The sequence below is a fragment of the Emys orbicularis genome, chromosome 5 (assembly GCF_028017835.1).
Source record: "Emys orbicularis isolate rEmyOrb1 chromosome 5, rEmyOrb1.hap1, whole genome shotgun sequence".
In the NCBI taxonomy this organism is placed as follows: Eukaryota; Metazoa; Chordata; order Testudines; family Emydidae; genus Emys; species Emys orbicularis.
In genome coordinates, this window is record NC_088687.1 from 127657773 (window position 1) to 127683279 (window position 25507).

Consider the following 25507-nt stretch of genomic DNA (forward strand, 5'->3'; position numbering starts at 1 on the left):
CTACATTAGAAGGCCTACATGATCTCAGCAAAATCGGATTCACTTTGTTAACAAACATCCCCTTTTAAAAAAAAAGTTATATAAAAGGAACTGGATGCTTACATTAAAAACAGCAACAATACCATGTATATTAGTTTAGATCTTTTTGCAGTGTATTAACATTTTTGAAACTGAACGTAAGAGTTAAATATGTGTTCTTATAAAAGTTACCTTAAACCTGTGCATGATTAACAAATCTGATCAATGAACCATTTAGCACACAAGATTGTTTTACAACTCCCTCTCAACTCTCCACATTGCCTCCCGTCAAACAATTGTTATAAAGAAGTTCTTGAATCACACATTAATTTAAGTTTGATGGTCACTATTTACTATATACACTTATTTTATTGGATAAATGTATATTAATCATGCATTTGAACAACAAGGTTTATATTGCTACTTTACAGTATCAATGGGCAACAGTTTTAATTTGGTGCCATCAAATGGTGAACTTCAGAACTGCTGCTTTAAATCAGCAATACACCATTTCAATCAAATATAGTACTGCAAAATGCTGGCAGTGCAGAAAAGAGTGCAACCCCTCAAACTGGGTTGAGCATAACTCAATATGGCTTCAGCAAAGTTTAGATGGCTGTCTCAGACAACCTGTTTAGTTTAAATGATTTAACTGAAAAAGTTAATTAAAACTTATTCTGACCACATTACCTGACTGGTTCTTTTGTGAAGAGAAGGTTTCTGTGACCTTTGTTTTTGCTGTTTTGTCATTGCTTGTCTCCCTCTGTCACAAAATAAAAATAAAAAAGAAAAAAGAAAAAAAACTCCTAATTTATGAGTGATTGGATAAAGGTGGCAATTACTTTTGGATTTCTGTTATTAGAAAGAAAATGTCTTTGCAAACATCCTGGTCTATATTGTAATGTAGTTCAGCTATGGTAAGTTTCCATTTTAGGCATGTTTATTTTTTATAAACCACCAACAGCAGAGGCTATAAAACTGTCAAACAAAAACAAAAAAAACCCCAACTTGATATTCAATGTCTAACCTATTCACCTGAAACTGAAATATGAACCCCTGCATGAAAAGGAAAATGCTATATGAAGATAAAGCATTTCAGTCAGCTTTATTATTCTTGTGTCCAAATTGGTCAAATTAATACCTTTAAATTACTAACGTAACTGCAGCAGAAATATATACATTTGAGGATCAACCCTGCACTGAATTTTAAGTCTCAGATACTAGTTTTCAATGTCACTACTTATAGCAGTGTCATTTTTTTGCACTGTTATTGTTAAAGGTTGTGCCAGCATTTCCATTATAAAATACTATTTTCAATGGAATATTGATATTGCATAAATTTGCGCCAAACTGAAACTTATCAAATATTTTAGGCCAAGAAGTATTTTGAGAAATTTGGGAATTTACATTCAGCTGTTTGACTGTGGACATTGCACCTGGTCAAAAATAGGGTACCTCCCTTAATTACTTAAGCAACAGGGATAGCCATGAATATCTTAACTATGAGCTATGGATCCACTGAAGTAGTAAATCATGCAAATACACCTCTACCCCGATATAACACTATCCTCGGGAGCCAAAAAAATCTTACCGCGTTATAGGTGAAACCGTGTTATATCAAACTTGCTTTGATCTGCCGGAGCGCTCAGCCCCGTCCCTCCCCCCCAGAGCGCTCGAATTCGCGTTATATCGGGGTAGAGGTGTAGTAGTCAACGTTGCTTAACCCTAAACTGCTGCAGATCTGATCAACAAGACGGACATTATGGAAGGACCCAACTGTCAATATATTTTGATTTTGTAAAGGAGGTTTAAGTATTTATTGATTTTCCTCGGTCAATCCATTGTTGAGCTGGTAAGGTTTTGTAGAATACCTCAAAGCCAGACTACAAAGGAAGAAGTGGCCTGCTGGATCAAAAAAACCCACCATAATGGAAACCAATAGCAGTTTTGCCTATCCATAAGCCATACTCTTTGCTGAATAAGTAAGTCTGTGTTTATATAAACTTCCTATCACTGAGACAACTAGAAGCTATAGTTCCATCAGGTTCATAAATTTCTTGATGTATTTTTTAACAAGATGATTGAGGATCCATGGTCTGATTCACTCTTCACTGAAAGTGTCCTTGCTTTTGTTACATATTTATGGTCCTTTAATGCAGCTCCCATTGTGCCGATGTGATTTCTATATGCACCATAAGTTCATAGTTACACATTTTTCAGACAGAATCTATGAATATGTATTATTACCTAATCATTTTGTTCTATAGCATTTAAATTTCATAAAGAATAATTAAGGGCACAGAATAGCAATAGCAACACACTGATCCTTTGCAAGGAGCAAAGTTTCATGATCAATCCCAAAGCTTCTTGCTCCCCAGGACAGAGGATATTAAAAATCTGCCACTGAGTTGAAACTAAAGAATGGGAAGTGCAGCTTCAATGCTCTTCACTACTCCACAGGTGGATGACAGCTAAGTGATCTTTAAATTGTTTATGATGATAAAGTGGACAGCTGGAACTATTCTAGGTTTCTAAGAGGAGGAAATGGGTAAAAGGTGATTCATACAAAGTAATAAGAAAGTAACCATTCTGCTATGTCTGAGACCTTCTGGAGCCAAAGGCATAACAAGAGCATGCACGTATGTATTCAAATTACCTAGTAAGCATTGGATCACAATGCTCCTTCCTCCAGGGGATTCACAACACTATTTTACAGTAAGTCTTCATATACTATATTACTATGGCCTGATCTGGAAAACACTTACATACATGCTTCTGTTTTCATAAGATTATTCCTTCAGAGTTTGCTGGGTATACCCACATGGAAAAGGTTAAGTACATGCCTAAATGTTTGCAGAGTATGGGCTCACTGTTATAGACAGAATCCCTAGTGATCTAGGCAAGTCCATAAAAGAAGTTATTCACTTTGTGTAGTAAAGATGATTCTTCGAGATGTGTCCCCTAATGGGTGCTCCACTGTAGGTGTGTCTGTGTCCCTACAGTGGGGAACCCATTTGGACACTACTCAAAGAAGAAGAATTATCTAATTCTGACAAACAAGCTAGAAACTGAAGAGGAGCCAGTTAAAGACCTGCTATCTGAACAACAAGTTGTTATATATACTGCAATTTCTAAATTTAACAGATTGGAGTTCAGGACACTGTGCCAGCCTAAAGTGCTTTACAGGTTTAAATCTGATTCTTAAAAGTGTTTATTTGTACTTTATTCATTTTTAAGGACACAATCTTTGATTCAGACAAATGGTGGTAACATTCACATACACATCTCTACATTTTGACACACAGAAAAGGGATGAAATTGTAAAGCAAGAAAACCAGTGGGCTGAGCCCTTGCCCATGGGAATTGAATTCTATTAGTATATTTTTTCAGCTAGGTTCAAGTAACTAGCAAGGACCTCTTTTCAGATGTCTCCGCCTCAACACTAAATTAACAAAATCTTTTTAACAAATGCATCCAAACAGACATCTTTACAGTTGCTTCATTTGATGCAGTTAAAACCCAGTAAATATTAAATCCTGAAAATGGAAATGCTGACAAACTTAACTATAGCAGAGTGATTGGTGCTGCTATAATTGACTTAAACAAACCGATGATATAATTACCTTCCGATTATTCTGTTTATCCATCCTGAGTCTTTTCCTAGGTGCTTCCTGAACTTCAAAATCTTCTGAAGGTTCCTTTGTCCTCTTTTTTTGGTTTCTTTTATTTCCATGTAAGTTACCTTGGGGTGGGGGATGGGGGAAACTTACATGAAAAAAAATCTAAAGCTCACTTCGAAATTATCTTAAACTGATCTAAATTATATTTCTTTTAAGTCGTTACTTTTTTTAAACGATTAAAAACTTTAACAAATTTAATTAACCCCTTAATGCCCAGGGTCCAGTTTCTATTATTGAATGCTAGTTCTAAAACGTATCCAAACTCCTAATTGCTAAATATTCAACTTATTTAGTAAGACAGATCCATCTGCATAAGCACTAGTCTAAAATTGAATATGCAATTTTCCACATTTGTCCCCTATCAAATAAAATAGAGCTGTTCTATAAAGCTGTAACTGTTATTCTTCATAACAGTGCTTTACCACTGAACAAAAGTTTTGAATGTCTCCCTCATTCTTTTATTAAGTTCTCCCAAGGATATGGATGCAGGTACTGGAGACTGAAGACATCTATTAAGGGGCCTCTGTCAGAGACAGGATATCACCAATCATACGGACCATTGGCCTTTTCTTGCATGGCAATTCCTATCTTTAAAAATACAAGTGTATAGAAGGTCTTAAAAACTCCATTATGCTTCTGTTTTGTTCTGTTTAAGATTACTTGAATTATTATATAAAGAATTCACGTACAATAAGTTATTTGCTTAATTTCAGTGTAAAGCTCCAACACAAAAGGTCAGTCCATAGCCACTTACTAGGTTTAATTATCTACCATTTTGAGGTACAGTTGGTATGATAATGGCTTAGAAAGAGGTCTGGTTCATTTATGATCCATGATGAGACCTAGTACACTTACTCTTAACATTGACCCTCCAGTACTTTCCAAGGTCAGAGGCCACATTGCATGTTTAATATGGAGAAATTACAGAGTCCCAGACCATAAATATATTATCTAAAAATCTTTCACAAAAGTTAGCATTTTAAATTTGTTCTACAGCTAGAAGTGTGCTGTTTCAATGGGAACTGATTTCTGATAAATATTTCAAAGAAAGGCAACAACCTTAAAAATAAGAACAGCTGTCAAATTCGTTTTTTTCCATATTCAATTGATTTAGGACTTTTTTATTATCTTAAATTCAAAGCAGCTCTGAATCTGCAAACTTAAATTAAAATGGCTCCAGGAGAACCTGCTATTTACAAAAAGCCAGCATTAAAAACCAAAACAAAACAAAAAAAACCCCAATACGTTTTCCAGTAGGGTCTGGATGGGGAATGATTGAACGGACATGTTTTCATTTATAGAGAACTGAAAACGTACACAAAGATATGTACTAGAAACACCTGGTACAGGTACAATTCCAATTACATTTCTTGCAATATGACACTGAGGAAGTTGAACAAAATTCAGTACTACAATGTTTAGATATTTAATTTGGGATCCATTAAAACTCTAAGTCAAAGATGACAACATCTGAGAAGAAATAAAGAGGTTATGATACGTGGGTGATTACATAAAGGTACACTCCATAGCTACTTATAATGATGAACTAATTGCACATAACACAAATTTCAATTACTTCTGGATCTTGATCTCCTTTTAGGTGAGTCTTGAAACACTTTACGTTTGGCCTCTCCAATATTCTTCAATGATGAACCTTGAGAGATACAGAATGTTGTTGTTGTTTTTTTTTTTTTTTAAAAAACCCCGATATCCAAATATTTGACACTTAAAATTCTGTTAAAAACGTCGCCAATTTTCCACAAAATGTTATTTCACACACAGAAAGATAACAAAACTGACTGCCATTTTTATACATTTTTTTTGTTTCAAATCTGACAATCTTTCAAACACTCTCTCTCATTCTTGTCACTGCCCAAAGCAGCACCTGGTAGCTTCAAATACTTCCACAGCAGGCCTTCCTATAGTGCTATAAAACACTATGTATACCAGACATTTATAACTGGACTGAGAAGGGTAAAGCAAATGCCACACACCCTCCATTCTTCCTTCTTAAGGAAGCTACGCCAAAGAACAACTCAAATTATCATATCAAAATTCTAAATAAACTGTTGTTTATCAAGACCATGAATCTTAGCCAACAGCAAAAAAGTTATCTTGCAATTTCTTATGCGGTCCTAAAAGCTTTGCAGTACACCACAATAAAATGCCAAAAATGGAACAAAGGTTTAGAATAAAGTTTGGAATACTTGCTTCCTGAGCTGATGAATGTTATGAGGTAACACCTTTTTTAAAATATGTGTGTGTGTGTGTGTGTGTGTGTGTGTGTGTGTGTGTGTGTGTGTGTGTGTGTGTGTGTGTGTGTGTGTGTGTGTGTGTGTGTGTGTATAAAGAAAAGACAGTACTGGTTATATTTTATAAACCACTTCTTAAACTATTCTTAAGAACTAACCCATAAGTTTACATTAATAAAAATGACTGATTTTCCCATTCCCACCACCCACATTTAGTGGGCAGTGAAGATAATGGCAGCTGCTTATGGGCAGAAGAAGAAGGAGAAACCACCAATCTCTAAACAGTAGAACGTTTACATATAACAACTTTGTAGAACAATGAGTAAGGAATGTAGACTTCATGGATTGCTTTTATTGTAACCATTGGCATTCTTTTCCTATTGGCACAAACACCAAGAATTAAAACCAGAAAACAATGATAGCTGTTTTCCCTACAGGTCTCAAATATGTGCTTAGTTTAACATCACTATGTATATCAAATTTAGTTAGAGTACACTAGCACAGTTTTACGTTTACCAGAGTCTTCTTCAGATTTGGGAGAGGTCACTATGGCAAACTTTGTGTTATAGCGAGCTTTCTGTTTTTCACTAAGCATGTTCCACTGCGATTCAAGCAGTTCTTCAATCTCCTCACGTGAAGCATCTGGATGTTCAGCAACCACCTGTTTATGCAAAAATGGGGCATACATTAAAGAGATAAACATTAAAAGAGTGCTGTACATACCTGTATTATTCTAATACAGTGGTTTAATACATACAAACCCTCTTAAAATTTCTACTATATTCATAAAGAACTACTACAGTACAGACTGGAAGATTCCCTGCATATCCCATTTATCCCTAAAAATAAGGTTTTAGCAACACAGATTTCAGCAGCAAGAATTATTTATTGTACTTTATAATTCAAAATAACTTGGACACCTTTTAACATTCAGAATACTGAGAACGAATGAACCACATCATTGGAAAAAAATCCTTGTAATTTCATAGTTAGCAAAATTTAAATAAATACCACAATAAAAAATTAGGTGAATATTAGTGGAAAAAAACAAGTGATGGCCTTCATAGATTCCACTGAAGTAATGAGAAGTATTCAGAAGTAGTTTGGCAGATATAATACTTATTATATGTGCTGGCAATAATTTAGTTAACATTTTCCCAGACCACTTTACATATTTTAGAATATATTCTATATTTTCTTTTATACTTTGTTTAATCTAATCAAGTATGAAGAAGCCCAAGTGTGGTAAGTATATTTAGGATACAAAAACATTTGAGTTTTAAGCATACTGGCCCTGATTTGGTTGTATACTCTTGGAAAGTAAGCTAGCATAGAGAAGTCTGTTTAACAAAAACGGAAAAGCAGATACTAAATTTAAAAGCTTAAAAATATTAAATGGGATACTAAAGTGAAATCAAGTATGTGGTTTAAAATCATGCAAGTCTTCTGGTCTACAGATCTGGAGAATTGACTCAACCACATTCAGTACCATGCATCCTCCCAAATCCCAGCTATCACTAGTCTCAGGAGGCATCCCTCAAAAACCACCACACAATAGGAGAAACCCAAAGGCTAGGCCCCTAAAACCACATTCTCAATCAGTAAAATCATTAAATGGAGAAGGAAACAACAACCCGAATCTTCTGCTGATGAATACAAGATCAGCCACCAATAAAACCAGCACCATTCATTATCTTACTTTCAATAAAGCACCCAGCCTTGCTTACATCACTAAGATTTGGTTCAATGTCACTTCTAACCCTATCCTAATACACCCAACCCCATAGCATATACCAGTGTTTCTCAACCAGGGGTTTGCGGCCCCAAAGGGGCCATGAGCTGGTTTCAGGGCCTTGTGGCTGAAACCTAGAGCCCCGAGCCCCAGTGCGCTCGCGGGGCTGAAAGTTCCAAGCCCCGGCGCCACCCATGGGGCTAAAGCTCTGAGTCCCCCAACCTGTAGGGCTAAAGCTGGAAGCCCCGAGAGGCAGAAGCTCCTGCGCCCCTAACCCTGCAGGGCTAACGCCCCAAGCCCTCCTCCCTGCTCAGTGGAGGAAGTCCAGAGACCTGAGCACCCCACCCCCACCCCACCCTGTGGCTGAAGTTGTGAGCCCCAAATCCCCCACTCTGGCAGCTGAAGCCCGGGCCACCTGCCCCCCACTGGGCCCTGGAATTTTTATAGCATGTGCAATAAAAAAAGGTTGAGAACCCCTGCTCTATACATCGCAGGACAAAGAGAGAGACCTGAGGGGGAGGGAAGGAAGAGTAGCAGTCCTGTTCCCCAACCATCTCAGTTGCAGAAGACATCCCTCTCAAGACAAAAATATTTATCCCACCCAAGACAAAAATATTTGAGTGCATCTACATGATCTATGAGGAGAAGGACAAAACACACTTAGGACTCTTAGTGGTATACAGAGGTCCATATAGAAACCTTCTCAATTTCCTGGAAGAACTCAGAATGACTGCCCAATAGTACTGGAATCTCCCTAATTCCTTGTCCTGTTGCATTCTATATATGGAGATTGAAGTAAGTTATACAATAGTACTTGATCTAATGGCCTACATGAAAGCCATGGGATCGTCCTGGAAGTTTCTGCACCTACACATGCAACTGGACATACATTTAAACCAATCTTCAGCCCAGGAGTAGATATGGGAGACGTTGCCAACATATCACTTTCCTGGTCTCACCACCACCTCATCTAGGCAAAATCAGAGCCTTCCTTCCTACTCATTAGCACAGTGAACAACCCAAGCTTGTCCTCTCCCAGAGACTCTCCAGGTTTTCAACTTAACCTAAGAGAACAAGCCACAAAAATACAAGGCCAAAGCGACAATGAGTTAACTCAGCAGTCCAATCACATGATGTCCATTACTACTGATACCAGCCCACACTCCCTGAGATAATTATGGTTCACAAGAGTGCTAGTGGTGCAAATCACATTCTGAATCCATTTGCCAGCAGCACAAATCTCTCCTACGGGAATGCACCACTGCAATAAAGGATACAAAACAAGTATCCTATTCCTCCACAATCAACCCAGCAGAGTCACATCCAGCAGAGCTATTCCGTGTTGTGAACCAGCTCTCATCAACCCAAACTGCATAGCCCAGACACCAGACCCAAGTATGGGCTGCTGTTGAGAGCTGTCAGCATACTTCATTAGGAGATCAACTGAACATGTATGGTGACAATCAGTAACAAGAATTCCACCCAAGATCCAAGTATTATCCACCAAATCACCCTTACTGAGTTTGGCCTCACCACACATACCAAAACTCAAGCAGCCCAGGAAAGTTTTAGAGTTTGTGAATGAGATCCATGCCCCTCCCCCCTTCTAGTAAAAACCAGCATAGAATAACTATGCCCACTACCAACTGAAATAGTCAATGCCTCCCCTTCAGAGACGCCCACCTATCAAACTCCTTGAAAAACAGAATAAGCGGCCCAATATTCAAGCAGCCATCACTTGACCTTGCAGTTTACTCCAACTACCGTCCAATCCCCGGGCACAATAACTGAGGGCCAATTTCACAAAGCAGAAAATAATTATGAGCTAATTCAGCTGGGAAGAAGAATTTAATAAAAAAACTTGAGTGATAATTGGGAATCATGTAAGAACACCTTACTTGTTGCACAAAAAGCCACAATCCATTAGGCTGTGCTGGTTAAAAAAAAAATGAACCTGATTTAGAGCGGAAGCAAAGGCAGCTATAAAAAATAATATGCAAGACATGGAAGAAAGGGGAAGCTGATAGTAATCAATATAATTCTGAAGTTAGGAATTGCAGAAAACTGACAAGGAAGCAAAGGGATACAAGGAGAAATTAATGGCTAGCAAAGTTTAAGGACAAGGAGTTTTTTTAAATATTAGGAACAAAAAGAATGGCATTGATCCATTACTAGATGGAAATGGTAGAATTATCAATAGTAATGCAAAAAAGACAAATATTTCTGGTTTGTATTTGGGGAAAAACATAATATAGCCTCAACATATGGTGATGAGAACACACTTTTGATTCCACTGTTACCTCTGGAACATGTTAAACAGAAACTACTAAAGTTGGACATTTTTAATCACCTGGTCCAGATAACTTGCATTCAAGGGTTTTAAAAGAGCTGGCTGAGTAGCTCGCTGGATCATTAATGTTGGTTTTCAGTAAGTCTTGGAGCACTGGGGAAGATCCAGAAGACTAGAAGAAAGCTAATGTTGTGTCAATTTTTCAAAAGGGTTAATGGGATGACCTGGATAATTATGGGCCTGTGAGCCTGACATTGATGCTGGACAAGATTGATGCTGGAATGGCTGATACAGGACTCTATTAATAAAATAATTAAAGGAGGGTAATGGAGATAATCAATATAGGTTTATGGATAATAGATCCTGTCAAATTAACTTGATTTTTTAAAATAAAGTTATAGGTTTGGTTGATAAGATAATCGAGTTCTGTAAGTCATCTGACTTGGTACCACACATTTTGATTAAAAAACTAGAACGATATAAAATTAACATGGCACACAAATGAATTATAAATTTGCTAACTGATGGATCTCAAAATACAATTGTAAACGGGGAATCATCATCAAGTGCATGCATGTCCAGTGGGGTCCCGAAGGGACTGGTTTTAGCCATATGCTTTTTCACATTTTGATCGCTGATATGAAAGAAACTGATAAAAAGTTTGCAGATAAAAAAAATTAGGGAAGTGGTAAATAATGAAGAGGACAGGTCACTGATACAAAGCAATCTGGATTGCTTGATAAACTAGACAAGCAAACAAAATCTGTTTTAATACAGTTAAATGGAAACGTATACATCTAGGAACAAAGAATGTAGACCATATTTATAGAATGGGGGACTATCGTGGGAAGCAGTGACTCCGAGATTTGGGGGTGGTGCTGTAGTCAGCTGAACATGAGCTTCCAATGTGATGCTGTGCCCAGAAGAGCCACTGTGAGCCTGGGATACATAATCAGGGAAAACTTCAGTAGGAGTAGAGAAGTTATTTCACCTCTGTATTTGGTACTTGCAGCGATGTCCTGGCACCTGTCTTGCCCTCATCCACGAGAGCCGAGAATTCTGGCTTAGAGTCTGGTGGGACAAGGTCCAAAAAATTGGACATTGCGCCCCATGATTTAAAGTTATATTGGCTAAGGATCGCCTACTGATTCAATCTGAAGCTGGAGCCCTCCAGTGAAGTATATCTTCTTCCTGAAGAGGTCCAGCTTCTTCGCGTCCTTAGCTCGAGGGGTAGGTCCTTGCCTCTCCCTCTCATTGACAGCCGCAACCACCGAGTATGGCGGGGGGTGGGTGAACAAATAGTCGTAGCCCTTGGAGGGCATGAAGTACTTTCTCTCGACTCCTTTAGCTGTGGTAGCCAGAGAGGCTGGTATTTGCTAGAGAGTTTGTGTGTTCTCCTGAACGGTTTTAATCAGGGGAAAGGCCACCCTGGTGGTCCTGCCGGGGATAAAATGTCCACCATTGGGTCTGACACCTCGGTGTTCTCTTCCATCTGAGTGACCCTCCTCAGGAGTTCAAGGTGGGCTCTGCTGTCAGAAGGGGGGGGGGCCCCCGAGAATGCCACCACCTCATCTGGAGACGATGATGATGAGGAACCCCGAACTAGGGAGGACCCCTCCTGCCCATCCAGTTCCTCAAAATGCTTCAGCTCCACCCCCAAATCGGAGTCTGCATCTGTGCTTGCCACGGTACTGGTCGTTGCGCTGGACGCAGTGCCTTCCACAGCACTGATCGTAGCCGCGGTGCCAGACGGGGTGCCTAGTGCGGTGCCAGCTCTGTTGTCGGTGCCAGGCATGGTACCGATTGTGGTGCTAGCGGCAGTAGCAGTGGCCGTCACTCGAGAGAGATCCCTGGCACTGGACGCAGTCCTTCTCTCAGAAGCAACCAAAAAGGAGCATGCCAAGGCGAACCCCTGGGACTGATGGTAAGCCCACAGGGTCCAGAAGGGCCACTGAGTCTTCATCTGAGCTGGTACTTCCATTGTGGTGGCCATGGTACCAGGGGGAAGGTTTCAGTCATCCCCGCAATCTGGGAGTGCCAGCGGCTAAGGTGCTGGCTTCCATGGAGCACATATTAGTCCGTGTCCGATTCAGACTCCAAGGAGTCTGCGCACAGAGACCATAACGGCGTTGTGCCCGTTGATGCCAGGGCAATGGAGATCATTGCCGACTCACAGCCGCCTTGCCCCTGGACTGCACAGGTAGCCTCTGTGTTATCTGGGGCCTTGGGGCCGGTGCAGTGCCTCTATGATCGGGAGAGTGAGGACCCGTCGGAGTTATCAGGTTGAAGGCCACCTCGTAAGTCTCAGGTGTGGAAGGGAGTTCAAAATCCTCCACCTGGGTCTCCTTCAGTGGCACCAGATTTAATGATCCCACCCATGGGCCTGGAGTCAAGGGTGATGGCTGTTGAGCAGGAGGGGAGGTGTGGTCTTGCACCGGTCGCCCTCCCTTGGGTGGTTCCTGTTCCCTTGCACGGGAGGGGGAGCACCCCCTGTCCATCTTCCTGTGCTTCTTCCTTGGGACGGGAAACTGTGATCGGTGCCGTGATTGTTACCGTGCCGTGGAGCTCAGTGCTGGAGAATGCCGGTGCCAAGGGTCTCTGACCCCAGAGTCTTTCCACAGCACCTCCTGGATCGAAGCTGGCGCGCTGTGCACCAATGCTGAGGAGCCCGGTGCAGTCTCCATGGGGCTCGACTCGGACTGAGGGTGCAGGGCTGCTTCCACTAGCAGTAACTTTAACCTGTGGTCCTTCTCTTTCTTCGTGCAGGGATGAAAACTCCTACTAATCTTACACCTGTCCATTTGATGGGACTCCTCCAAGAACTTTAGACAAGCCGAGTATGGGTTGCCCTTGGGCACAGGCTTTTAGCAAACCCCACATGGCTTAAACCCCTGGGACCCAGGCATGCCCCGAGCCTGGGAAACAGGGGAGGGAAAACACCCCCCAGTACCCTTAACTACAAACAACTTCTTAAATTAACTATTTACAGAAATACTATGCTAGAGGATTGCTCATGAAAACGAGACAAAACGCTCCAATGACTGTCACTGGCAGTAAGAAGGAACTGGGGAGGCAGCAGGTTGGCAGGGCCCTATATACGGCACCATGAAGGCATGACTCCAGGGACTCCAGAGCCGACCCGACAGATGCTGCTAGGGGAAAAACCTTCTGGCGACTGTGCACGCAGCACGCGCATACCTATTGGAATCGATATGAGCAAGCACTCGAAGAAAAACTTTTCAGACTTTATGAATGTAATAGTCTTAGACCCAAAACTTGGTCTCCACCCTCCATCTTTTTTTGGTACAAGGTACCTTGACTAGAACCCCTTTCACCTGTGAGGAGCTGGGATCAGCTCTATCGCTCCTAATTGAAGGAGAAAGTCTATTTCCTCTCTCAGAAAAGGCTCGTGAGAGGCGTCCATAAACAGGGACAAGGAAGGGAGCGATATAAAGTGGATGGTGTAGCCAAGTGTTAGGACCTCTATGACCCACTTATCTGCAGTCATCTGCCTCCAAGCATGATGGAAATGGGAAAGGCTGTCACTAAAAGGGGTGAGGTGGGCAAAAGGTTGCAGCTGCTGAACTAGAGAGAGAATCTGAACCCTCCACGACCCATCAAAACTATTGTTTTGATGATGACTGGGTACATGCGGAAGGAGGGTGAAGAGCACTCTTTCTCTGGAACTTATCTCTCTTCCTGGTGGGATCCTGGGGGATCTGTAAAATCCAAAGAACTGAGCCAGGCTGTTTGTGACTGCTAAATCTTCTTTCAGTTGTAGTATATATACCCAGAGATCTTTACATGGCCCTGGAGTCTTTCAGTTAAGTGCGTGAAGAGATTTGTTCATAGTTTCTGCGAAAAGCTTTCGATCAAAGGGGATGTCTTCAGTGGTATTCTGAAGCTCTCTCAGGAACCCTGAGAATTGGAGCCATGATACCCTATGCTTAACCACGACCGTAAAGATGGACTTGGCAGTGGTGTCTGTAGCAACTACAGACACTTAAAGAGACATCCTGACTAATAATTGACCCTCCAAAATGATGGCCTGAAATTGTTCCTTCTTTTCCTGTGGAAGACCATGAATTTATTATATAGTTTGTGAAACTGTATTTGGCCATAAACACCGATAGTTTGAGATCCAAAATAGAAGGGTTGTGGAAGAACAGGACTTCTGTCCAAAGAGTTCTGTATGCCTTTGGTCCTTGTCATACGGGGCATACTTGGAGTAGTGTTGCTTACCCTGTTCATTCACTGAACCCGCTACCGGAGATTTAGGTATGGGGTGGGAGAATAAAAATTTGAAGTCCTTGGATGGGACATGATATTTTTTATCCGTCTGTTTGCAAGTTGATGGAACAGTAACAGGTATTTGCCAAACTGGGTCCAGGAGTACTTCATTAATGTGTAGCACAAGTCTAATGGGTGTTCCTGATTGCAAAATGTCAAGCAATTTGTGTTGCAAATCCTTGGCCTCTTCAAGGGGTATTTGAAGAGAGTCAGCTACCTGCTTTATAAGATCCTGAAACTTACACAGATTACTGACCATGGATTCTGGTGGAGGCATGACTGCCTCATCTGGAGATGATGAAGAGACAGGAGTTTGAGGGTGGCTTCATGTGCCTATGCTCTCCTGTTATTCAAATATCTCCTTTTGTTGCAGAACTGGTTGGGGAGGAAATGTCTGAACATCTAACCTCATGTGTCAGAGCCAGTGATCTGGTAAACTGCGGTCAGTATGCAGACCAGGGATCCCAGTACAGCCATTGAGGGTCCAGGCGGGAGAACAGGTGGCATCCAGGATTGGTCCCACCACCCTTGAAGCGTCTGGCAATACCGAAGAGTGATGATAGATTGGACACTAGGGTCTCAGTACCAAGAGGCGTTCAGTACCCATGAACTGTGGAGATTCTGGTTCATCTACCACTGATAAGTTCTTTGAGTATCTGAATTCCTGCAGCACTGAGTGAAGGATCCGTACCGACATGGTAGCGTGCTTGGCAATGGAAGCAGACGGTACTGTAGATTTTGAGCGTATCTGATGCTTCAGTTTGCACAGTACTGAGGGTCCTGACTAGGGAGGTACTGATGACTGAGCCATGCTTGATGGTACCAGTCTGGATGACTGCTTATCCTTGCCCTTTTTGTCCCTCTTAGACAGAATGGGGGAATGGAGGATCCCCAACAGGGCCAGCATGATGGATCTAGTGGGTGTTGCACCGGGCCTCAGGGTGTAAGGAACTAGTGGCTCCTCTGCAGTTGGAAAGGAGAATATTGCCACAATGTAGACCGCCTCTTCAGGTACTTTTAGAGGCAGTAAAGAATGGGCAGACCCTGTGCTTCTTCCGAATCCTCTGAGCACGGAAACTCAGACCCTGGTTCCATTGACAGTACCATCGGAACTGGTGGAAGTGTGTGGATCACTGGAGGATGTGGTGAAGGCGGTCTTGACTGTGGTATGTCTTGGGTGGGAGATCTGATCTCCCCAGAGGTGGATGGGAGTAGAAGGCATGGAGATCACAGGGCAAACAGTTTGTGTGACTCTGGCACTTTCCCAACCTCCCTGGTGTTAATGGCACCATTTCTGTAGCCAGAGGGTGGACTTCCCCAGAGCCAGCAGGTCCCATACCTTACCAGAGACCAACACTGACTATGTGCATGGCTTGGTACCTGACACCGGCAGATCCGCCGGTACGTGCATTTTCTTGTCATGTTTGTGTGTCTTGAAGCGCGCTGCTACCCCATGGCTGGAACTCATGGAAGGCGAGTCTCCCGTCTTCAGTTTAGAGGAAGACTTAATGCCATGCTTATGTGAATTCTTCCTTACCTCTTGACTAGGCCCTGGCATGGGGTCCATAATGGTGGTATCACTGGAGCTGGACTCCAGATACACACTCCTGGCTATCTGAGGCCGATGTATGGGCGGGGTTTCCTGTCCTGGGTCTGACTGAGGTCTCATGGCGACTTTCATGAAGTGCTTCTTGAGGCGGAGAGCCTGGCCTTCTTGGGTATGACTTGGAAAGGACTGGCAGACTCTGCACCAGGATGAAATATGGGCTTCTCCCAAGCAGTAGAACCAGCACTGATGTTCGTCGCTGATCAAGAAGGAACACTGGCAGAAGGTGCAGATGGCAGAAGGTGCAGATTTTAAACCCTGGGATCTTTGGCATAGTCCAGTACCCATGCATGGTATGGGGTGGAAGGTTTAAAAGTAAACAGATTCCCCCTAAAAGTCCCAAATCAACTCTAAATAACTACTAAAATGAGTAAAAACTATGTAAAAACAGCTAAATATTACCAAAAAAAAGCCAACTATACATATAGGTCCCTACCAAATTCATGGTCCATTTTGTCAATTGTATGGTCGTAGGATTTAAAAAATAGTCAATTTCATGGTTTCATATGTTTACATCTGAAATTTCAGTGTTGTAACTGTCGGGGTTCTGACCCAAAAGGGAGTTGTGGGGTTGGTCGCAAAGATGTTGTAGGGGGCGGCCATGGGATTGCTACCCTTATTTCTGTGCTGCCTTTGAAGCTGGGCTCTGAGGGCAGTACAGCCACAGCACTTCCTGCAGCCAGGGAAGGTACCTGGAGGTGGGCCTGATCTCCCCCTGAGAGCGGCCATGCAGGGGAAGGGGAAGTCCCATTCCTCTCCAGCCCTATTGGGACTAGTACTTGGCCCCCTGTGCACGGTAGGAACCCCCAGATGGATGCCCCAGCCCTGTCCCTCCTCTTCCCCTACAAGTTAGATTTCACAGGGGAGATCTGATTTCCCAGTCTGTGATGCATTTTTCATGGCTATGAATTTGGTAGGGCCCTATATATACACACTATACTCTTTTAAGGGTGCATCATACACAGGAGGATACTAATAGTGCTGACCCAGACCATGTGATGGTGAGAAGGAACTGGATATGTGGTCGGTACACCCTGCCCTTTATCACCTCAGACGAAACCAAGAGGCAAAGCAAGGGCGCATGCGTGGACTAACAGACTTTATGTTATGAAAGAGATTCTTTCAAATTCTCCAGCTCCGGACACATGGTGTCCATACGTAAACCCTCAGTGGAATACAATTGGGACCATCACTCCAAGAAGTGAAAGGGGGCTTTTGTTTTTAATAGGTTTCTGACTGAAAGAGCATTCAAAGAGTAGTAATCCAGATGCTCCTAACTAACGGAAGACTTCACCCCATTATTAAAAGCTTTCAAAACCCAATTGGCTTTCTGTAAATGTAGAAATGGTTGTAATATTGGAGTATAATGGATTCCAAAACCATTTGGTTGCTAAGATATCCTAGGCAGACTTCGTAGCAATATCTAGAAAATTAAGGTTGCTCAACAATTTCCTTTATAAATCAGTTTTCAGTTACTTATAACTTTGCTGAACTTTAACCATCTGGTCAAATTTTCTCATGCTCATTCAGGATGATTTTTTAGGTATCTCAGCAAACTAAGTTGTTTCCAAAAGAGAGGGTCAGGGAAAAATAAGTAATTTTCCCAATGTTAATTTTTCCCTACTGTTTCCTTGGAGAGCTCTAGTGCCTTCATGTTTTGGAACTGGAACTTGAAATCTGACCTGGGGGATAATTCTGAAGTCAGAGGAGTGCTTTTGTTATCCTGGTGAAGAATTTAACCAGATTTGTTCAAGTTATAAACCTCAAGGGGATGATAAAAAAAAAAAAAAAATCATAATTTACATATACTAAGAAGAACTTTTGCTTGCCACTAAAATCTCTGAAGATTTCAGCTGTACTGAGCATGCTGCCATCTCCTCAGAGCTTCCTATACACCCACTGCCATGGCATTCCCTAAACTGCTCTACATGGTACACAAACAAAGCAGCAGCTGCTAAATATCTTTTGGTATATGGGAAGGTGGGCTCTGCTGGGAATCAGAAGATCATCAGCTGTAGTCTCAGCTCTTCCACCGACTTGCTATTAATTTCATTCACCTTACAGCCTATATTATTGGGCAAGCCCGCACACCCTAACATTAAGAAGAAGGAAAGTAACATGTCTCCCTGCCATTTTACAGAGGTTGCACAAGGGGATTTCTAGCACAGCTGGAAATAGAAATCAGCAGTCTAATATGGCAGACCCAAGTCTCATCCCCTTAGCCTTTCAGAATGAATGTGCCAAATCTATGTGCTTGACTAGGCTGTCTGTAAGCACTAGAGCATTCTCCTCTCCAGAGTCAGAAATTCAGATTCCCAGCATTCTTTGGCTGCCCAGCAAATAATTGATTAAGCCATTAGGAAATGTGTGTGTCATGTTCCCCTGTAGTGGCTAGACCACATAGAGAACAACCACCTACTACTGTCAGCAGTTACTCCTTCAGCTTAAATGGTAGAGATCTATAAAGGTCCTGGATTCAAGCCTTGGTGAGGACCCATACTGCAGATGGTCAATATGGTTCCACAAAGTGGAATTTGTGTTTCCATGTTTTTTAAAAGCTTAGGAAATTACATTTAAAAAACTGTCAAAAAATGTTACGATAATATAATAAAGACTTTATTACATTAGAAAATATATTATTTGTCCTAGGGGGGAGGGATAGCTCAGTGGTTTGAGCATTGGCCTGCTAAACCCAAAGTTGTGAGTTCAATCCTTGAGGGGGCCATTTAGGGCACTGGGGTAAAAATCTGTCTGGGGATTGGTCCTGCTTGAGCAGGGGGTTGGACTAGATGACCTCCTGAGGTCCCTTCCAACCCTGATATTCTATGATTCTATGACACCTGCCTCATTCAATACACAGAACAAACAGAATGAGGAAGAGGGTTGCAGGAAGAGACATAAGGTTCATGTGTTTAAGGCAATAGCCTAGGACCCAAGTAGCTAGGTTCATTTCTGGCTCCACCAGACTTCCTATGGGATGCTGGGCAAGACTATCATTTAAACACAAGATCATCTTACTCCAGAAGGGCATAAGGAGGGCCTTTGTCCACATCCCATTAGACTACACACTTTTGACAATTGTTGAGAGCTTTATTTACTTATTTATTTTTGGAAAGGTTGCCATTTCCCTTCCCTCCTAGGTAGCTAAGCAGAACATTTGGGGAATTGGAAGACAAGGGAACAAGTAGTGTTGAATAAATCCACTTACTTATGGGGAATGGGTGTGTTAAGGATAAACAGAAAGCCAGAAAGGTACTTGGGAACATAAGTTTATGCATTAAAAATAAATGTAGAGGAACTAACAATGACTAGATAAAAGGTCACTAGGGGATAAATATTTAGACATAAATTAACAAAAAACGGTACTAAGATAATGACACTAACAAAACATACTGCCACAATCACTTTATTTTACGTTCTATTCTGTCCTTATCCTCATTGCCACTTTTTGTCTATGTCTTTAGACTATATGCTCTTTGAGGCAGGGATTAGCTTCTTAAACATCTGTAGAATCCCTCGTAGGTTTTGGCTGCCACCGTAAAAAAAAAAAAAATAACTTACTTTTCAGATGTTCTGTCAGCTAAGAGAAAGAAGATATTTCTATACATGTGAAAAACAGAACACGAATAGAACACCACTTACACTTATTTGCGCAAAAAAAAAAAAAAAAAAAAAAACACTAACCTCATCTCTGTGCTTCTGACAAAAGACCAAAAACTGAGACACTGCATCTCCCTTTCTGCTTCGTGGAGTGGATGCTGCAGCTTTCTTTCTACTGATGGGAGAGCCTATCCCTCTTTTAGCTTCTCCTTGTTCAAATGCCTTTTGGGGGGTAGTATTCTTAGTCCCTGACTGACCACTTTCTTGTGTGTCATTAGTCGCAAGCAATTTTGATGTCCTCCTCCTTCTCTTGCTAGGAATGCCAGACTCCATCAATTTCAGACTTTGAGTGGTTTCTTCGTTCGAGTAAGATGACTCATCTATTTCCTCTAATGGTTCCACAGCAATACCAGCCTCCTTTGCCACTCGAGGATTAAGATGAGGTCTGTCCCTAATGTAGATAAAGGTGAACTTGGCTTTCCGTTCTTCCACTGTCATGCCTAGTGCTTCAGTGGCTTGCTTAATGCCCATCTCCCACTGAGGCCGCAGTTTCCCAGAAACAGGCTTTAACATCTGCAAGAAAAATATAAGCCAGTTTGAGTTATTTACCTTTTATTACAAAACACCAGTAATAATTAAAAACATTTAGAAGATTAAGTGTACAGTATGTCTATATTGCAAATATTCCAGTGGCATCTGTTATGAATGGTCCTGATATAAAGGCCGATCTACTAAATAAATCTTTCTGTGCGTGAATCAGTGACATTTGCCAATTTGCAAAAAGTAATGAGCATTCACTGAGCCATCATTTATTCTGTGTTTTTAAATGTGAAATGCAAAACTAGAAGATGCTATAAAACAAGCAGTCATGAAAGCTTTCTAGATTGTTTCTCTCCAATGGTTAGGTATCAGATGACATTTCTATAACAATGTAAAAAGCCTGAAAAAAAGTGTGTGGTGTGGGGGGGAGGTGTTGTAGTCTCTTACCTTTATTTTCTCAGCTTTAATGAGGGCTTGTTTTGCACTTTCCTGGCATAATTGTTCAAACTGTTCTTCTCCTTTGAATGACACAAGGCTCTTCTCAAATATCCAAGCTCGTTCTGGGGCATCGCCAAAAAACTGTACATGATACTGACGAAAACTCTTTTTTTGTCCTGAAAATTTAACAGTAAGTTTATACAAGTTACTGGGTTGGTTTTGGTTTTAGCATTTTATAATACGTTCACACTTTGAAATCCTTCAGTAAATTGCAGTATGTAGAGCAATGACAAATACAGTTTGTCCAGTTTTCATTCTAAAATCTGATTAATAGATTGACATTTCTCAGTAAACTAATCTATGAAGCTTCATGTAAAAGGAATGACTCCAATTGCAATGTTAATCCAAAGAGAACCCACAGATGCAGGCAGAACAGCAATATGATCATTGTGCTGTCCGTTTATTTTGGAAAGAGGAATGTTGGTCTTATGCTTAAGACACCGAAGTGGAACTCAAAAGATCAAGATTCTATTCCCAGCTCTCCTAAAGACTCCTTGTGTAACCTTGGACAAATCAGCTGGTCTCTGTATCCCAGTTTCTCATCTACAACAATACTGGGAGGTTAAATTAATGTTTCTGAGGCACTCAAACACAGAGGAGACTTAGAACAGAGAGCTGACCTATCTACACACATTAAGGGTAAATTGGTCACATGGTAACTGAATGAATAGCACTTGGTGATCTCTTCAAAACCAGAGGTATGACACGCATACTTGGGTGCCAGATAAGTGGGTTAAAAATCAGTTTCTTCTGTTATAAACCAGGTGTTAACTTTAAGATTAATTTAGAGGATCTAAACAGAGGCTGGAAAGGCTCTCTCTTTTGCCTTCCACAATAAAATGTTTTGTTTAAAAATAAATAAATAAAGTAGTATAAATTTAACTAGAGAAAAAAAGCTGGGTTATTGGATTGGATAGAAAGTTTCTCCCTTCACCCAGATGCCACACAAATCTTTTGTTCAACTGAAGTTAAGTTTGCAGGCTTTGGGAAGAAGACAGGTAAACAATGATTCAGATAAATTCCAAGACCAACTTGGGGATGAATTTTGGGTGAAGTTTCAGTATTGCTTTATCTCTATGGACTGTTGTGTAAAGAGAATCAAACAAATTGCTATAGTTCGCTCGCTCTTCTGTCCAACAGGATGGCTACTAGGAGACTGCCTTCAGAGTAAGATGATGAAGCGTTCTGAAAGATCCTCAAAGAGAGGCTCCAGGAGCCTCAGGAGAACTATACTGAGATCCCAGACAGAAGTAGCTTCTCTAACTGATGGGTAAGTATGGAAGAGCCCTTTCAGAAACTTGGACACCACTGGAAATGATTGGAAAAGACTGCACTAAGCGATGGCAAACACATTATTACAAGATAGATCTTAATCAAACTAAATGAAAAGCCAGCTCTTTAAATGCAATAAGTAGTTGAGGATCTTCAGTACAGATGCCTACACTGGGGCCAGCCTCTGCTGGGCTGTCCATATTGAGAATCAATCCTATTTTGGCAGCAAAGACGAAGTGCATGCATCCGACGAAGTGGTTATTCACCCACGAAAGCTCATGCTGCAATACGTCTGTTAGTCTATAAGGTGCCACAGGACTCTTTGCTGCTTTTACAGATCCAGACTAACACGGCTACCCCTCTGATACTTGAATCCTATTTTGATAAGTAAGTCTTTCTGGTTGATTACTTCCTGCTCTGTATCAGGATTTCCTGGATTGATAGGGCACAGTCTCTGTCCCTGGTACTTAACCAACCAACACCTGTGCTGTGATTTGAGGTCTGGCTGGTGTATCTAGCAGCAGTGTTGTGAAATCAGATGTGGGGAGTCTGGAAGCTATATGGACCGTTCGATGGACACACATACCAGATCCATCTACCAAAACTGCCATGGCCAGTAAGGAGTCATGAGGCTGATCTGTCTCACTTAATCTAGAATATCATACTGAGAAGCAGAGGAATCAGTGGAAAGGCATAAGGAAGCCTTGGGACCATTGAGAAAGAAGGAGTCCAGTAACAAATCCAGGCTCATGCTCCCTCTGGAACAAGAGTTCTGACATTTGGTATTGTTGTTGGTGACATACACGTCTACCCTGGAAGTTTTCCACTGAAGGAATATTTGTTCCAATGATAGACATCTGTGGTGACCACTCCTGATTGGTAACTGGCTGCCTGCTCACAAAGTCTACCAAGTTGCTGCTATCTTGTGAGAGGTGAAGAGCCATAAGCGTTATCCCATTTCAGTGGCAGCATGACCAGAGCTCAATATCTTCCAGACCAAAAGAATGAAGAAAAGCATGCAGCTCCTTATTTATATAGTGCATTGTGGACACATTAGCCACCAGTATCTCCACTGCGGAGTTCGGGAGAACAGGTAGTATGGCTATGCAAGCTAGCCTGATGGCCTTGAGCTTCAGGGCCTTTAAAGAAAGCTTCATGTCCTCTGTGGGCCAGGTCCTTTGCATTCATAGGTAGTCCAAGTGGGCTCCCCAACTTGTCCCTGACATAGCCGTGATTAGCACTATAAGGAAGGGAACCAACACTGGCACTCCTCCATGTATGTTCTTGGGTTCCTGCTACTACCTCAGTTCTGTGATGATGGGAAGAGGGAACCATGACGTTTTTGCTCATATACAGTGTTTCAGAGTACGGACGTGATATGAGCCAGAGTCACAGGATGAAGCCTGGCAAGTGGCATACACACTGACATATGGCCCAAACAGCCCCAGATGCATCTGCACCATCATACTTGGGTTTATCTATCCCAATTAATAGAGATTGCATTAACAAGAACCTGTCTTGGGAAGCTATGCTCTCACTGATGTGCAGTTGAAGACTCCTATGAACTATCATTTGTGATGAATAGGGGTAAGATTTTGTCATGGTTATTTTTAGTACAAGTCATGGACATGGGCAATAAACAAAAATTCATGGATGCCTGCAGGAGCGGGTGAGATGACAGCTCAAGCCCCGCTGCAAGGGAAGGGGGAGGCTCCAGGTTCCCCATCACCAAAGGGCTCTGAGAGCCCGCCAGCTGACAGCTCCAGCCCAGTCACCCCAGGGCTGAAGCGGAAAATGTCATGGAGGTCTCAAAGTCACGGAATCGGTGACTTCCGTGACAATCTTATTCTTAGTGATGAGCTAAGAGATGATTTTTGTAGTTCAGCAGAAGATCTAGCTGTTAAAGGAAAAGGGCATATTTCAAGCTTGCCATTGTCTCCTGTTCAGATACACCTTTGATCAGCCAATTGTCCAGGCAGGGGTAGATATGAATGCTCTTCTTCACAGATAGGCTGCTACTATCCATGGGCACGTTGTGAAAACTCTCAGTGCCATGGAGACTACTGGTAATGATTAATGTGAATTCATCACTGTGAATCTTAGTAACTTCCTGTGGACCAGGTTGATGGCTGTGTGGAAGTACACATCCTGCAAGCCGAAAGCCATGAACCAGTCTTGAATCTGAAGAAGCATATGAATTGTTCAGCCTTCTCAGATCTAGGATAGGATAAAGACCCCTTTTCTTCTTCAGGATAAGGAAATACCAGGAGAAGCAGCCACTTCCTTTCTACTCTGTAAGTATCTCTTCTATGGCTCCTAGATAAAGGAGGTGCCACTTCTGTTTATAACAGGCTCTCATGAGAAGAGTTACCGAAAAATGATGGGAGTGGAAAGGGTAAGGAGTAGAAACTGACATGGTAGCCTTGGTCAATGACGTCTACTACCCATTTGTTGGCTGTGATGGTCACCCAGGTCCTGTGGAAAGGGGCAAGGTGGTTCATGAAGGTGGAAACACGCTCTGGATTGGCACATGTGACTCTTGATGCTCCTCTCAAATGGTGTTGGGTTAATCACGTGGAGTATTTGGACCTTTTCTTTTGTGGGTAGTCTGGCTGTCAACCATGGGAGTACCATAGTGTCCTCTGTTCTTTGGCTAAAGAGCTCCATACCATCAAAGGGCCGATCCTCTACTGTGGCTTCTACCTTGCATGGTATGCCAGAAGCCACGAGCCCCGGCTCATTTTGACAGCCATGGCCATCAATCTTGTAGCTGTGCCAAATGTGTCCATAATTGTCTGCAAAGATGTTCTAGCAACAATCTGGACCTCTCTGATAACTTTCCTTTCCTGCAGGAGTTTTGACAGGGAGTGGATGACCCTCTCCCAGATGAGAAAGGATTATTTTGCAAACATATCCTGATAGTTCACAGCCTGGAGCTGCATATGGCAAGGAATGTGCTTTGCATCCAAATAAGACCAGCTTCTTAAGATCACTGTCCTTACCTATGCCGTTGGTGGACTTGGAATTTCCCTGCAGTGACAACACAGCCAGCAACCCTCAATTTGGATAGGTGCATAAGTTCTCAAAGTCCTTTGGAGGCACCAGGTATCTCTTCTCCACTCATTTGGAAGTGGGAGGAAGAATGGCAGGGGGTTGCCACAGTCCTTTACCCAGCTCAAAGAACACATTGTTGATAAGAAAGGAGATCCTGGTCAGAGCTGTAGAGCTTGAGACATCAAAAAACAACGGGACTTCTATATGATTGTTGCTTCAACATCTATGATATTCTCAGTGTGGGACAGGAGGTCCTGGAATGCTTTAAAGTTGTCAGTTGCTGGCATGAAGACTAGTGCCAATGCCTCGTCTCATGATGAGGATGACTCCTTGGGTAGAGATGGAAGTTGCCATTGTCCTTCCATTTGCCTCATGTTTGCAGAAGCTATTGTCTGGCTCCAGTGTTGGTGGTATAGCCAATGATGCCACTAGGGAATGGTACTGCCTCATCTTTCTGGGTGCCTGTGAACAGGATCTTGCTCCTAGACACTTGCAACAAAAGTAAGGCCAATATAACCAATATAGGAATACTGGCCTGGTTGAGGCTGGCTGGCCCAATGCCATTCATGGGTGGATGTCTCAGTTAGGGCAGCCTTCTGTGCTCCCTAGTGACTCTCTTCAAAGGTGGGAGAGGGAGCTCTACTAGAAATTGGAGAAAAGGAGTGGCTCAACAAG

The 25507-nt window shown here is 42.0% G+C and overlaps 1 protein-coding gene across 1 annotated transcript in view; it reads right to left on the bottom strand.

Moving 5' to 3' along the window:
• Positions 1-25507, bottom strand: part of NSD2 (nuclear receptor binding SET domain protein 2) — a 153338-nt gene that overhangs the window by 60035 nt on the left and 67796 nt on the right. Inside the window, exons 4-9 of the mRNA XM_065404982.1 lie at positions 20456-20622; positions 19553-20041; positions 6467-6611; positions 5275-5352; positions 3642-3760; positions 709-781 (exon numbers count right to left, since the gene is read on the bottom strand). Of these exons, the coding sequence (XP_065261054.1) occupies positions 709-781; positions 3642-3760; positions 5275-5352; positions 6467-6611; positions 19553-20041; positions 20456-20622 (1071 nt within the window). The remainder of the gene's footprint in view (positions 1-708; positions 782-3641; positions 3761-5274; positions 5353-6466; positions 6612-19552; positions 20042-20455; positions 20623-25507) is intronic.